General features: G+C 36.9%; 1 protein-coding gene across 1 annotated transcript in view; it reads right to left on the bottom strand.

Moving 5' to 3' along the window:
* Positions 1 to 7,045: 7,045 nt before the first annotated feature.
* The window catches only part of LOC145687992 (uncharacterized), a 147,890-nt gene continuing 138,536 nt past the window's right edge, over positions 7,046 to 16,399 (bottom strand). The window contains exons 3-4 of the mRNA XM_081761646.1: positions 14,691 to 14,734; positions 7,046 to 7,478 (exon numbers count right to left, since the gene is read on the bottom strand). Of these exons, the coding sequence (XP_081617772.1) occupies positions 7,382 to 7,478; positions 14,691 to 14,734 (141 nt within the window). The 3' untranslated portion in view covers positions 7,046 to 7,381. The remainder of the gene's footprint in view (positions 7,479 to 14,690; positions 14,735 to 16,399) is intronic.

Consider the following 16,399-nt stretch of genomic DNA (forward strand, 5'->3'; position numbering starts at 1 on the left):
TCTAATTCCAATTTTCAAATAAGATCAGGGACAGTTGACAGTTTTTGAAAGTAATATCTTTTGCGGAAAGTGGGAGAATTAGATTAGACAATTACAAAGTAAATTAGTTGTCTTTATTCTACCATAGAAGCTCTCAAGCTGGGTGTATGAAAGACAAGCAAGAGAAGAGCAAGTTGATAGGGCTATACTGAAATAAATCCAGTTAATTATCCGAAATCGAAGCTAGGTTTACGTATTTCAAGAGCACTAGACCAGGAGATAGCCAGCCCAAAGTGGAGAAGCGGTTTTAATCTGTGACATCCTAACTGCTATGTCTTCCATATTTTGACGAATATATTACCATTTTATTTTATTTCATTTTGAAATTGGTTTTCCCTCTTTTACAATTTTTACTTTGACGCTAAATTTCTACTTTGTTTAAGAATTATGTTCATATTTACTTCGCACTTTGGCAAAAACATCAACAATTAAACCTTACATAGCCAAGCACTCTAATTACCGGTGGCAATAACCGACTGGTTTCAGGCATTCGGCTTCGGATCATGAGGCGCAATCCACTGGGAGTTCGAGTCCCTCTGAAGAGTATAATCGGGATTTTTAACTGTCTTCTATATTTCTACGTTCGGATTATGTCCTGTCGTGTTGGGATTACGTAGAATTTATGAGAGATGACCATAGAGACCAGTGCTTGGTTGGGACGAACTTGTAAAAGAGCCGCACTTTAATACCACTTTTCGTGAGATCAATGAAGTCAAGCAGCGCGTGGATTGAGTAATAGGAAGAAATGTAACCTTCATACTCACCAGGGACCTCATTCCATATCAATTTTCGCAAAATCTTTGGACTGCAATGTAACACAAAACATTTTTATCAAAAATTGTGGAGGTGAGTCTCTCAGAGAGGTTGCAGAGAGTGGATTATGACAAAACACAAATCTCCGTTACTGATGTCATATCATGAATTTCTCAATTCAATATGTGATAGCTAATATCGCAAAATAAAACCAAAAGTTTTAGGTTGCGTTGAAGTAAAAAGCTATGGAGTGAGGCCCCAGTTGGTTTTGTATTGCAGAGTCCACCCAGCGTCATGAGAACAATTGTGGAGCTACTTAAAGAAAAAAGAAGAAAACTCTGGTCTAGAAGGAAAGCATTAATGGTAAGAGCAGCTGGTGTGCTCACCAGAAATTACCTCAAAAGCATGAGTGCCCGAAGCTGAACTATGCTCTGGCTTCCTTTGTTGCCCAAGGAGTTCTGTTTGTAGTTTTCATTTTAATAAATTGAATACTATTTTAATAAATAGAAATACATATTTGCTTTATTATTAATTGTTATCAATTATTAGACTTTCAAACTATGCTATTCATAAGTGTTGTAAGTTCTGTACAAGGGCTGTTTCCGTCTGTCTGTCTGTTTGTTGACAGGTATGAGACAAAAAACGATAAAATAATCAAGAAGCGGCATTTTGCAATCGATTCAGAATTCGAATAGTAGAATCCATCTCCTCCGTTAAGCGTCTATTCAAAGGAAAATGGTTGAAATTAGCTATTTCCGGCTTCGAAGTTTCCACCGTAGAACGGAAACGGTAATAGATAGAAGCAAGTATCTCGCAACCTATTCAACATCTCAAGAAAACATATCATCGTCATCCGCAACATTCTGCCGAAATGGGAAGTGGTTGACAAGAACGGTAAAGGACATCGAGAAGCGGTTTGTTGCAATCGATTCAGCATTCCAAGAGTAAGTACTAAATATTCCGTAAACTCTGTTCAAATCGGAAGTTGTAGAAATAAACTGGTAACGTTGATTGCCATAGAACAAAGACGATAATAGAAACAAACAAGCGGATCACAGCAATCGATTTAGAATTTGAAGAGAGCATAAAATCACCATCCGCAACACTCTACCAAAACCATAAGTGGTTGGAATTTACTAGTACTTCTGGTTTCAATACTTATTTTCATAGAGCAAAAATAATAAGAGATGTCAAAAAATACGGTTTTTGACGTAGATTCAGCGCCCCCCAAAAATTTGTGTGTGTGTGTGTGTGTGTGTGTGTGTGTGTGTGTGTCGACTTCTGTCTATCTGTTGATTCCTGGAAGTAGTGAAAATCTTCGTTTACTGAATTATAACATCACATAATGGATAAAATGGAAATATGAATTCAGTACGAAAAATATATATTTCATCTCTGAGTTTATTCCTTTTACGCAACCAAAAGTGAGTAATGGCTTTTTGTTATATATTTAACGTCGAGGGACAGAACCTATCTTTGATCCTATTTTGCAACCAGTAGTCACAAATACTACTTCTAGTTTGAATATTGAATCTACATAGTTTGGAAGTCTACCTAGGTAGTGTAGGCAAATTAAACAAAAATAATGAAGATGGCGGAAAAAATACATAAAGAGATAAAAATGAGCAGAGATGTCTGGAATAGCGGTCCAGCCGGAAAATCCGAGTGAAGCTTCAGCCGCCATATTGGAAAATGGCCGCCGCCGATACCGTTAAACTACTTTTCTCGTTATTTCGCACACAATATGCCAGAAAATCGCCAGACAGAGGTAAAATTCGGTACAGGTGTTTGGAATAGTAGTCCAGTCAACATACTAAAAGTCCTGGGAAATCCGAATGAAGCTTCAGCCTCCATATTGGAAAATGACCGCTGCTGATGCTCTAAAACGACTTTGATATTTAGCATACAAAACTCCGGAAAATCGTCAGAGAAAGAGAGAAAGAAATCGGTATAGATGTGTGGAATAGTTGTGCAATCAACATACTAAGTGTCCCGGAAAATCCGAGTGGAACTTTAGCTGCCATATTGGAAAATGGCCGCCGCCGATGCCGTAAAACTACTTTTTTCGTTATTTCGCACACATTACTCCAGAAAATCGTCAGACAGAGATAAAAGTCGGTACAAGTGTTTGGAATAATGATCCAGTCAACATACTAAAAGTCCTGGGAAATCCAAACGGAGCTTCAGCCTCCATATTGGAAAATGACCGCCGCTGATGCTCTAAAACGACATTTTTCGTTATTCCGCACACAAAAGTCCAGCAAATCGTCAGAGAAAGAGAGAAAGAAACCGGTACAGCTGTGTGGAATAGTAATCCAATCAACATACTAAAAGTCATGAGAAATCCGAGTGGAGCTTCGAGCACCATCTTGGAAAATGACAGCCGCCAGTACAGTGAGACGAGTTTTTTCGAAACGATTATGGTATATTTTATTAATAAAGATCTAGTCAATTAGCCTTAACAGACGTATGCATTGTACCCTCAGTTATTATAACATGTACGCTTTTACACTACAAAGTTATGAACCAGCAGCAATGTATGGAAAGGAACAACAATTTTATAACATATAATTATTTATTGATTTTGAAAATGTTAGTACAAAAATTTGAAAATTTTTAGTGGTTTCATCTGTCTAAGTAGATAAATGCAATTGTCTCACTGATATATTCAAACTACAACTTTCGTCTTTTTCCTATCCATGTATCGCTACATTCATCTTCGAAATCATGAGAGTTGTCTACGGGCCCGAATTCTTCAGTATCCAGCAGTAGGTCATCATTAACATAATCCTTATCTTCATATAAACTGTTAATGCAGCCAGGCCCGTAGCGGTATCCATATAGAACAAAACACGAGATGCTCACTTTTCTGCAGCTGCAGCTTTTCTTGCAGCCAGATTTGCAGGTGCAGAAAAGGAGCTCTAGCAGGCAATCAGGAGCTGGTGGATTTTCGGTCGTTACTGGCATTAGATAGTCTCAAAGTAGCTGCCATTACCATTCTGTTGCCGGTAGGTCATTGCCCAGCCGGTGTTGCACTTGGTGATACACTCACAGAGAATGTTGTGGGGTAGCCGCGCTTGTTGCTGGTATAGATTCCAGTTTTATTCTTCCATGGATACAAGTCTTTGCGATAGCTTTCATGAAGTTACGATGTCGCAGAGCATCCAGAGTGGAAACAGAATTCGGCGCCCTCATACAAAGCAAGCAGATACTTTTCTCCAGCTGCAGCAATCGAAGATTTAGATTCGTAATGGGCTGCAAATACACGTACACACTCTCGCAAATCTTTTCGGCTCTGTAAAGTTTTGAAAGACTTATTCTTTCCTTGTAGGGTGATGAAGTGGTACCGCAATCACTTACGGTGTGCATGAAAAGAAAATGTTCTTTCATTTCATCTAGACTGGAATGTAGTACTGCTGCTGTAGTTTTAGTGCTCAATTTTTACAGAGGTTTGTTTCATGAATGAAATATCAACATGTTGACCCGCAAATGTCAGAAGTACAAGCAAGTCAACATCCTGCCCGACAACAAATACGTGCTCAGATAAATAAACGGACAATTCAACAGCAGTCTTCACTATAAGCGTATCTGCGTCAGCTAGTGCTGTCAGTACAGAGAATCCAACTGTGGAAAGATGACGAGAAAACTGGACAATGAAGCGACTCGTGCTGCATTGGTTAGCAAGGAATTTTTCTTGAAGCGTTACCACTGGTGTTGAATCTATGAATATTACATCTGATGATCAATTGGATCGCGATCGTCGTTTTTATTCAATTTTTTGGTGGTTTGATGACTATAACCGTCAAATATAATAGTTGTTTGCCGCCCATAATGTCGATTGAGCTAAGCGCTATGAAAATATCACTAAACATCCTGACGGTATACAACTCGATGCAAAAGATATCCACCATCTATGACAGTGACACCTTGTTTGGGATTATTGTCACTTCCTGGATTTGGCTCATTGATGGAATCAAAAACTTCGAACAATTAATCTTCCAAATCTTCGTGACATTTAACAACTCCAACCATTCGATGAAGCAGTATGTAGTGTTTACAGTAGTCACATCATGTATCTTTCTGCGTCGCTTTAGTTTTACATCTTTGAAATTGCTTCCAATATTACTTCGTACTGCTATCATCCCAATCTCAGAAGCCGCATCACAGTTGATTCCATCATCAACGGTAATGCTGGTAGCGATCGACACAAGTTCGTTGTATCCAAGAAAAGGATTATAGCGTCAAAGCCAGTAGACTAACTTCTTAACATCGGCATCATCACAAGCTCTCCTTGCATGTTTAAGTTTTACGTGTTGCTTATCCGATTTGTATTTGACATCACAAAAGTTTTCGAGGCTTTCGCTAATTCCAGCTGTGGCTGGGAGACTCAAAATCCATTTAGTCACAACACTGTTTGACATTCCGCGACCGTGAGACAGAGCTCCAATACTCTTAACTGACTGCATGAAACATTGCTCTATAGTCAAGTCAGTTCCAAACCACTCCAGAACATATCAGTTCTTCTAATGGTAAAATACCCACTATCACAGTATTTCCCGTACTTATCAGTGGATATTTTGCTTTGGAGAGGACACATTTTCTGAAGGTAAAAGTGGCCTGGCTTCGTATAATTTAAATATCCTGCAGCGTGGAAGTAGGGAAGTATGGCATTAACACACATACCATAGTGGAATATACCATACTCATTTCGAAAAGTAGTTTCACGGTACTAGCTCCACTCGGATTCCCCAAAACCTTAGACAATTTTTTGGCGTATTGTGTGCGAAATAACGAAAAAAAAGTAGTTTTACGACATCGGCGGCGGCCATTTTCCAATATGGCGGCTGAAGCTCCACTCGGATTTCCCGAGACTTTTAGTATATTGATTGGACCATTATTTCAGATATCTCTGCCAATTTTTCTCTCTTTATGAATTTTTTCAACATTTTGTCTAATTTGCTTACACTAGTCTACCACGTTTCAGACTGTCAAACAAAACTCACTTATTATTTTATTAATTTAACTGTGACGTACTTTAATTTTTTTTACGTTATTATGAAAGTTGACGTAATGAAGGACGGTAGCTCCTATTTACGTAATCTCCAGTCCACGCTGGAAATTCAATCCCGTGTAGTTGATAGGTACACAGATTCTTCCCCACTATATTTGCTCACATTTAAGAGAGTCAAAGTAGGGGACTACTCAACGGGTATCTCTACTTCAATCAAGAATGCAGGTCCTTATCTGGCTTTATATCGGATAAATTTTAATTGAAATGTGCAAGAGAGTACCCCGTAGTGAGGTTGTAAGCAAGTAATTTGGTTTTCTATACATGGTGCTCGTAACATTATTCTTACAGTATCTCTTTATCTTCGTAATTTCCAATTTTCTACAAACCTTTTTGATCCACTACAGAATTATGTCCACCCTACCACTGCTATACTGGCATGATAACACAACTTCTCACACACCAGAGATCTTGCCAAACTACAGATGATGAGGTTGGGCAGCGTGTTGCAGACTCATGGCTTGCCATACCACAGGAGAACACCCAGGGTCTCATCCTATCTATACCTCGTCCTGTAGCAGACATTTTGGACGTCCATGGTAAACCTACGTTCTATTTGCTACTTACCTCTGGATCTTCTGCTATGCTCCAACGACGCTGCCACACATCACAAAGAGCCGCAAGTTTAACCTTTTGCGGTCCTGTGTCGAGTGCGACTCGACTTTTCATTATGTCTGTACCAGTCCGATATCTAGTTACGCTCGAGATGCTTTTCGCGGTTGATTTCATCCAATGGTGATGTTATTACCTTGATTGTTTTGTTACTACATCTAGTGGGCAACCTTTGAACTGTGATTTTCACCACTGATTTAATAAATGGCGTAAATGTAGTAGATTCTAATCTTAAAAACCTATACTTATACGAAATGCTATAATTCGGCAAATTAATTCAGACCATTTCAAACTCAAGAAATATAAAAAGACCGCAAAAGGTTAATAATTCCACACTTTTGTGTCTGTTTATCTCATTTGGGGTTGATACTTTTTTTTTCTTGGTGTTACATTTTACATGTCCAACAGTGTAATAGTATAGAAAACAAAAATAGTTACAGCGATTTTCTTCGTTTTTTTCTTAAAAATGGAAAGACAGAAACTTAAATGTATTCATTCAAAATTAAATTTATAATTATTTTAGTTAAAATTAGATATGGAAGCAATAAAAGCAACCTTCAAGTACAAGCTTACATTACATACAAAAATTTTATTACTCTGTTTTTCATAAATAAATTAAATCATTATATTTACAGTTGCAAACACTGCAACAACATAATTTACATACGTAATTACATGTTTATATACAGGTGTGCTCTTTACAACAAGACACCAAATCAGTATTTACACATATATGGTAACATAGTTCACCATTGAAGATTAAATGCATTTCTTACGAGATATTTCCAGTAGATCCTATAAAAAAAGTTAAATGTTTTTGTCTTTATCACACATTTAGAAACAATGTAATATGATTGTTATTTCTTCCCTAACCATTGTTTCCTGTCCAGGGGAAAATTTCTTGGACTATCAGAAGACAAATTCACGTTCAATACTCGCAAGAATCTGCTGTTCTGTAAGGTCATACGTTGGGACATTTGGATGCATAGGTGCAACACCATCTGACCTGGAAAATACAAGAACAATTGTTAGGATTCATATCACATACCCTTTGAATTTATTTGATTCACTAATACTTTTGTAATGATTAAGTAGTGTTCATAGATATTATCAAAACATCCATAAATATACGTATTTTACAAAAAAAAAAAAAAAAAAAAAAAATCAAAGTACTAACTTTGTATTGTGTGACTTTTGAGAACGAGATTATCCTGTTATATCAGATACGCCTGACATAGATGCACTGTTGCCAGAAAGCGTTTAACTACCAAACCTTGTCCGCTTGAAATATTGCGTGACAGATTTTATATCCTCGCGCATTTTGTGAAGTGCTATGAGACGAGTATTTTGGTAACACACGACATCACCTCGGACCACTGCGAGATATTACGGATTCTTCCTGTACGTCATTTACGAATTTTCATTTTGTATTTGCTATTTGAATAAAAACATAAGAGAATCACTATTATTGACTTTGCCGAACTGGTAACCCATTAGTATTTCCCTCTCGTAGTTTCTGTTTCCTGAATGCAATCTCTACCGTGACTCTCTCAACACAATTCTTCATTTCCTATTTTCTACTATCACAACTTTTGTTGAGGTAGCCAACACGTGTGATTCACACATAAGAGGACGTCAAACAAAACTCTTGGATAATGGCCACTTTACAGACACAAGCACTACACATGACCAAGAGTTCAACAGGAATTTGACTCAAGAAGTTTCATCATAAATGAGACTTCAGGCTAGCCATAACCTTCTCTGCTCATCGGATGACAGTTATTCTGTCAAGGAGTTGTCACCGTCTTTTCTCTTGGGTAAGTAAAACAGAAATCTTTATGCTTCATTGAAGGAGAGCTTTCACAGTCTCTCTGAGATAGAGTACTGTCAAAAAGAAGCACCAAATGACGCACGATATTTCTGCCGTGTCGTGACAAAACGCTGTAACTTTGGCGAAGAAGTTTTGCTAAAATGAGCCTTAAAGTTTTCATCCGAAAATGTGATCTGTATCGTGTAGAACCAGTGTAACTAGGCAATAATGGTCAACCAATCAATTTTCACCAAATTTAATCACACAACATGCATTTACGTAACATTACATGTAACCACGTGTTTCCAAAGTCAAGATACACTATTTCTACACGATACAGATCACATTTTCGGATGAAAACTTTAAGGCTCATTTTCGCAAAACTTCTTCGCCAAAGTTACAGCATTTTGTCACGACACGGCAAATTTCTAACCTGAATTATTGAATTATTACAACAGATCTACAGCGTCTTATACGTATGACACTATAATGGCTGAGGTAAAGCAACCCATTTATTTTATCCTTTATTTTGCGCTCTTGGATCTTCCTAATTGTGTTTGGCTTTTACAAAAACAACCAACTACCTTAACCTTTAAACGCCGGACAGGGATTTCTACGAAATCGTAGACTCTCACGTTAGGAGCCCTTGTGACCCCCGTAATTATTACAGAGTCATGATTCATACATCGCTGGAAAGCTTATTGATCGCAGATACCAGGGAGATAAAACTGGTGCAATTCCTGCTTCTTTCGTAGAAGAAAAAGAAAAAGAAATAGAAAAAATCAAAAAAAAATATTTAAAAAGTATAATTTTTGAGACCCTGGGAACCCTTACAATTACCTTACGCTGACAAAATGAAGCTAATGTGTAGGCAACACACTTGTGACAATAATATGGAAACATAGTAGCCACTGCTGCAATACAAAGCGAGGGAAAAAATCAGAAACAAATTTCTAATAAAAAAACGCCATGTATATCATTTTCGAAGGGCGGTTGAAAACCTTCACGTTGTCAGCCCTGCTTACTCCCTTAACTATCACTGAGTCATGATTCATACATCGTTTGAAAGCTTATAGATAAGATATTTCAACGAAGTAACACTTGTGCGATTCTCGCTTTATTCGTAAAAGGAAATGAAGAAGAAAGAGAAACCTCCGGAAAAAATATGAAAAAATACAATTTGTGAGGCCCTGGTAACCCAAAATTAGTCAACTTTAAACCTCCCCTATTGCACACAAATAGCCAACATGTACTTTGCGGGGTATTATGATATAGTAGACTACCTTATTGTTTCGCATACCAATTTTTATGACTGTACCCACAAGGGGGGAGGGAGGATGCCCCCAAAACTGATGAAACTCCCCCCTCCAAAAAACACGAAATTTACCTTCCTCTTCCTCTCCCGTGGTACTCTCCACAAACAAAGAATGCATGTCCTTGGAAAGCTTCGTCCTTGACAAATACATTGATATCAAAGTTATATTCGTGCCTTAATTAGTGGCTGAGCTATGAAGGTTTAAAGCCATGATGCACATGTGCGTCACTAGGCGTTTAAATGTTAAAAATGTTACAGTAGTATGACAACATTGGAACGACCTTTATCTAACCTTCCCATTAGTGCCTGTTTAAGCTGGTTTAGTGAAGTTTGTATCTCGGTAAGCGTGCGACAAACACACGTAATTTGAGGTCGTCGTGCGAAAACGCACGTCGAAATAGAACAACATACTAACATGAAATTTTGTTTCAAATTGCATAAATCTTTTACCGAAGTGTTGGATATGGTTTGGATACTGTATGAGGATGCAACATTATCAAGACTCAGATGTATCAATTATACAACCGTTCAAATATGGACGCGAAACTGTTGAGGATGGTCTAGGGTCAGAACTTCTTTGAGCGTCAAAGAATGAGGAAAATATGGAGAAATTTCGTGCACTGTTGAAAGCTAATAGTCAGGTAACCACGCAGCAACTGTTAACCATGTTTCAGATAAACAAAGAAAGTTTTAGATAAATTTTAACCAAGGAATTGGAAATTAGGAGTGTGTGTGCTTGCTTTGAAAATGCCTCCTACTTTTGACAGAATAGCAAAAAGCCAATAGGAAAGAGTATGTTGAGGATTTGGTGACCACTGCAATAGGGGATAACAATTTCCTAAAGTGCATCGTTTAGGGCGATCATGCGGGTGTTCAATGGTTTCGTACGAGGACTTCATACTTCACGCATTTGTCGCATGCTTACCCAGGTGCAATCTGCATGAAATTGGTTTAAATGAGCACTAATAGGAAACATAAACAAAGGTGTGTCCAGTGTTGTTATACTACGTAGAGTTCTTAAGAGAGTTGGTTGTTTTCTAAAAGTTCGGTTACGTTATGGACGCACCTTGTATTTGCTATGCTACTTTGATCTCACAAGGTACATTCGGGAAGTGCCCTCTCGGGATTTGTGTTAAATTGATACAAATGCAAAGTTCTCCGAGGCTCAATGTGCTTTGTACTAATTTTAGAGGCCGGAATACGATTGAATTCCTGATTTACCGAAGTCCATAAATATGCAAATTACCGGTATGGACCGCTTAAATTAGTACAATGCACATTAGGCCGCGCAGAACTTTGCATTTAAATGAATTTTACACGAATCCAGAGGGGACACTTCGCGAATGTACCTTGTTAGGAAACTGTCTCTCACAATACTGAGTACATCTCCAGCAATGCAGTTCACTGTAGAAGCTGGTTTTAAAGGCCATACCCCCAATTTCAGCACAAGAATATTATTATAATTATTAATTTTATGTGTTACTAGCAGCGTTCACCCCGCTTCGCTGCGGTCACCCCGGAACGCAATAAACTTTGTTACTTAGATAATTTTTACTTTTTCGCTTTCAAGTGATATGATAAAAACCATAGAAGATTGCAGTACATCTTAACATTATATCGCCTGTCATTTATGTTAACCCGCCCCGCTTCGCTGCGGTCATCCCGGTGCTGGCATATTGTAAAAGTGTCTGTAAAAATAAGCAAATCAATTAAAAAATTTTAAACAGAAGATTCAAGCTATTTTCCGCTGTATATCGCCTGTCATTTATGTTAACCCGCCGAGTGACACGGTCATGCGGGTTGCATATAAATACGTTTATTTTTACCTATGATGAACTAATAACAAAGGATTTGTACGTTATGGACACTTGAATGGTCAATTATCTCAAGACACTGGTAATTAAAAATTAAAGTGATATGATAAAAACCATCTAGGGTCCAAATCCTAATAACCCCCCAAAAATGAAAGAAATTGGTTCAGCCGTATTAGCGTGATGAGCGGACAAAGGATTTTGTACGTTCTCTTTTATATATATAGATTTGAAATTCTTGTTCAGGCTTTCTTGGTATTATTGCAAATTTTTACTTGATAATAAAATTCACTACCGAAATGTCGTATTGTTTTACTATTACAGTTGCGGTGTCTGCTTTAAGTTATCGCTTAGAAGCTCTAGAAACACGATACGTTACATGTAGAGAAAAGACCAATAGGTTTGCTCAACATACTACTGACCAGTTTTGTTTATTTTTTAATTATTAGACCCTATTATTTTTCATTTATATGTTGAGTGCTGAAAAATCTGGGGTTTGATTCCTAGCAATGTTGCAGATGCATTGCTTATTTGGTAGAAATCCATAAAATTAAGACAAATATTTCGTTTCTGTCTCATATCATAGCATATTAGAATATTAAGAGTCCGTTTGTTAAAACGAAATATCTTAATAAAGAGTTGACCTGTCCCAACGTCAAATATTTAGCAAATTCTAACATGAACATCTTTTGTGTGCTACAAGATAAATAACGTACGCATGTTTAAGAACAATGCATTAAACTTAATGGTTCATTCGCTGGCCTATATTATTTCTGTCCAGCGAATTGTCAAACCAGAAGATTGTTAGACGAAACTTAGTTTCTAACACAATCCAATCTCAATATTATACAAATAAAATGTGTAATCTTAACTTTTATAGACAATATTATTATCTACATATTAGAACTAATGTTCTTTTACTTTTTTCCACGAATTCTAAAAAATGACATATAAATAGACTGAAAATTTTATCCTAATCAGTAAGAAAGAATGAATGAATGAAAAATGAAATTGCACACCAACTTTTGAAACAAACTAATATTAACTCACAATTTAAAATAATACACACAACTGAACACAACAGCAAATTACTAAATTCTAAAAAAAAGTAGCCACTATACAGCCATTGACAAATTAAAATATACTTTACAGGGACGGTTCTGTAACGTAGTAATAAAGTCATTGCATTTCCAGTTAATACAAAGAAAAATAATTAAGAAAAATCATGAGCATTTATTCCTGTATAGGAATGAGGAACGACCGAGGAAAAAATTAGTTATTTTAAGTTTGAGTTTGCAACCCTGATCAATGTATATGGAGAGGCAAAATTGCTTCATTGCTATAATGGAGGATGTGGTCAGAAATCCAATCCTAAGGAAAATAAAGAAGGTAATTTTGTTAGAAATATGGGTCTCTAAGTATAAAAACTTCCGAAGAGAAGGAAGGAAAATACCTTGAACCTGAACCTGAACCTGAACCAGAGATTTGGCAACATAGTGTAAGACACGATTCTTTATGTTACCCTCTGTTTACGCGTCCTGGTTTGACTTTCTAGCGATCGCCTGCCTCACAGAGCAGCCGATTAAACGCTTGCTCATGTTTACAATGTAATCATACATTTTTCGCGACAGAAAAAAGTTCATTTCAGTCAACAGATGGGACCACGCGAAAAGTAGAAATAGGGAGGAGCCTAAGTACTGTGACTGTGCTGACGCACTCAATCCGAGTGAAATGGAATGAATTTCTTTTGCTTCTCGCACTTACACAAAAGAATGACTCCCATTATATCATAGATGAGAAAATCCACAGTGGAATTTCGAATCATTGCTTGTGACGTTGATATTCAAATTATTATAAGAAGAGAAAATAAGAATATTTTCTTAGTGCACTTTACAATTTTGAAATTTAATAACACATAATATGTGTTTATGGTTTTATTTTCAAGTATTTAAAGGAGGAATAAATATTCTTGAACTATATTTTAAATTGATTTATCACTGAAATGTTACTGTGAAAGCAAACATCTGGTCATATCTGGATTTACATTAGGCATTTTGACCGTAATATTATGCTTCCTTGTTATAATATAACATGGAAGTTATCACAATCACTCATGGAACTGTAATAAGATTATGACATCAATGTTGTAAAGAGTTTTATTATACTTAGAGTATTTTTCCAGTTAGAAATTGTTTTGATTTGTCAACATAAAAAACGTAAGCGTAGCTGATATTACTCTGCAAATGTGTGTTCGCGAAGTGCCTGGAGGGATTTAACATGCAATACCCTCCAAACGGTACAAGCTACGGTAAAAATTACTAGACCAGTGAATTTCCGAGAAAATTGTACATGAATTTGATGTATCACTTGTACCTATTTCTATTTGAAAAAACGAAAGTTGAATTCAATATGGCGGATCCAAGATGACGGCTGGGATCAGTAACCTATGTCAGAAAAGCAGCATTTGATTCAGTTTGTTTTGCATATGCCCACATTAATGTCCAGTTACAACTAAAGAAACTAAAAGCAATTTTGTGTCCTAGTGTTATAATACCGGTAGTGTATGATTCAATTTCGGATTTAGGAAAGCCCATAAATATGAAATTTACTCATATGGGCCGCTTAAATTAGTAAAATACACATTGGGCCACGGAGAACTTTGCATTGAAATCAATTTTACACGAATCCCAAAGGGACACTTCGCGTATGTACCTTGTTAGACCGGAGAAATGGTTATTCTTCGTTTCTCATCATTTGGCCATGAAACGAACGCCTAAGAGATATACAACCCCTATATCAACCCTATATCAACTATGTTGTGCTATAATACATAACTCATAGGACATGATGCTTTTTTTTAAAAAAAAAAAAGTCAACACTTTCAGTGTACCCCTAAAATATGTAATAAAGAAATAACGGCCACGTTTTCTAAATATTCAGTTAGAACTAGACAATTCTACACAAAGTTTGGAATCCACCAGCAAAAACGGCACGTTTCTAACACTTGTGGTTTTCGAGATCTCATTATCGAGACGAACATATAAACCTAGAATTTTAGTATATATGTATTTTCTTTGTTACAGACCATACAATGCTAGAATTAGTGAAAGCTAGAGTAACATTTGAATATTCAAAGTCGCATCGCAGTTCTAAGCCCCTCCCTCTAAAGTGAACTTGGCAAGATGGGAGTACGGAGCTAAACAGCGACTGGTCATCTACATTTTATGTGCCCCATGTGAGCCTATTCCTTAAAAAAATTATAGTTTAGTATTTTATACTTACCGTATGGAAGTTAAAGGTTTTTCGAGTTGAAGACTTTGCGTTTCCTGTAAAGAAGAAAATAAATCATTATAATTGCTATTAAAGAAGGGAAGAAGAAAAAGACAGAAAATTAAATCAAATCTACAGGAAAGACCAATCCGTAAGTAGGGCAAGATTTTAATTAAAATTCTTACAGTACATTAGCCATTAGAATTTTGTAACAAATGTAGTTTATAATTTTATGTAAAGGTATCTATTAGTCAGTGTGTTCACCACCATTTTGAATTCGTTTAACCAATGTCCCATCAAAGTCCAAATGTGCCTTGAAAAATTGTCGAATCCCGACTTTAACCCTAGATTAGGCGCGTGAGTGACAGGTGTCCCCCAGTGATTTTTGTCTCACGCTGGCAACACTTTATGTTGGTGTTCGGAGTCGCACATTTCAGTAGCTGAACGTTAATTGTTGGTGTTTGATGTGGCGGCAGTAGCATACTTCTGTTCCCTGTCTACAGTTTGTAAAAAATAAATTATTTCTGCAGCAGTATGTTTTAATAGGTGGGTGACACCTGACACCCACGCGCCTAATCGTGCAACAAAATCATACGCGCCTAACGCAGGGTTAAAAAGGAAAACTTTTAGTTTGGTCCTTGAGTTCTGATTCCGTGGTGAAATGGTTGCGAATCTCTTTTTCAAGAGTACAAACAGACAAAATAAAAGAGAAAACGTTAGGACGGTAAGGTACTACAGATACGTCTAACGAAAACCGGGACAGTGGTGTCCTTGCCTCGAACACCGCCCTCTGAGAGAACCCTGGTAGCAGCTAACCCAAATCATCAGTTTCTTGTTAATCAATAGGGCACCTCGATGGTATTTGATGATTCAATAATTGTGCTTTTCTCAGGACTCATTTGTGCGCTTGGCTATAACTACTGAAAGGAAAACTTCACAATCTCAGTAATGACGGTCATGCATAAACTACAGCGAGAAAGCGAGAGGTTGTCCGCTTTGCATAGTAGTTCCAAATAATCGCGATTTCCTGTCCCATCCACATATCCACTCGTCGATTGATTGATTTTCAATTGAATCTTGGGTATTAATATCACTTGTACCGCGTTGTCACTTTACATAAATCTTGTAGCTGTCATTAAAGAAATCTTGCTATTTACTGTTTACACATTACAACTTTCTGAAAGCAAGGAAGATATCTCTACCCACGCAGCACTGCACTCTAGTGGACAAATAGTGAATCTCCTCATTAAAAACGTGTATTTTGGTACGCTTCCCCTTCCTGTCCAAAAGAATCCGTTGTTTCTGAAGCGTCGAAAGTTTTTTTTTTTTTTTTTTTTTGCTTATGTCAGCGGGAGGGCGATAGCAGGTAGCAAGGAAGACGACCCAGAAAGTTGCACATGGTTTGACTCCTTGCAAGATAAAAATAAATAAATAAATAAAAAATGTTGTATGTCTCTTTCAAGACTATGTTTACATGGAGAAATCTTGTAGGATTTTAAGATTTTTTATGACAACGCGGTCTTACTGTTCTACTGTGTTTTGCATACAGCTGGTAGACACATATTTAATAGGCAAGTTATATATAGAGTCATTAAAATATAATACTTATTATCTAATTTGCTACTTGCTGTTAAAGTGCGGGTGTATACACACTTAGAAGAAAAAGGACTAGAATTTCCGTGTGGATACATCGTATTTACGCGGGTGCACCCCTTAAGTAA

Source organism: Thermobia domestica, chromosome 6 (genome assembly GCF_964235325.1).
Source record: "Thermobia domestica chromosome 6, izTheDome1.hap1.1, whole genome shotgun sequence".
In the NCBI taxonomy this organism is placed as follows: domain Eukaryota; kingdom Metazoa; phylum Arthropoda; class Insecta; order Zygentoma; family Lepismatidae; genus Thermobia; species Thermobia domestica.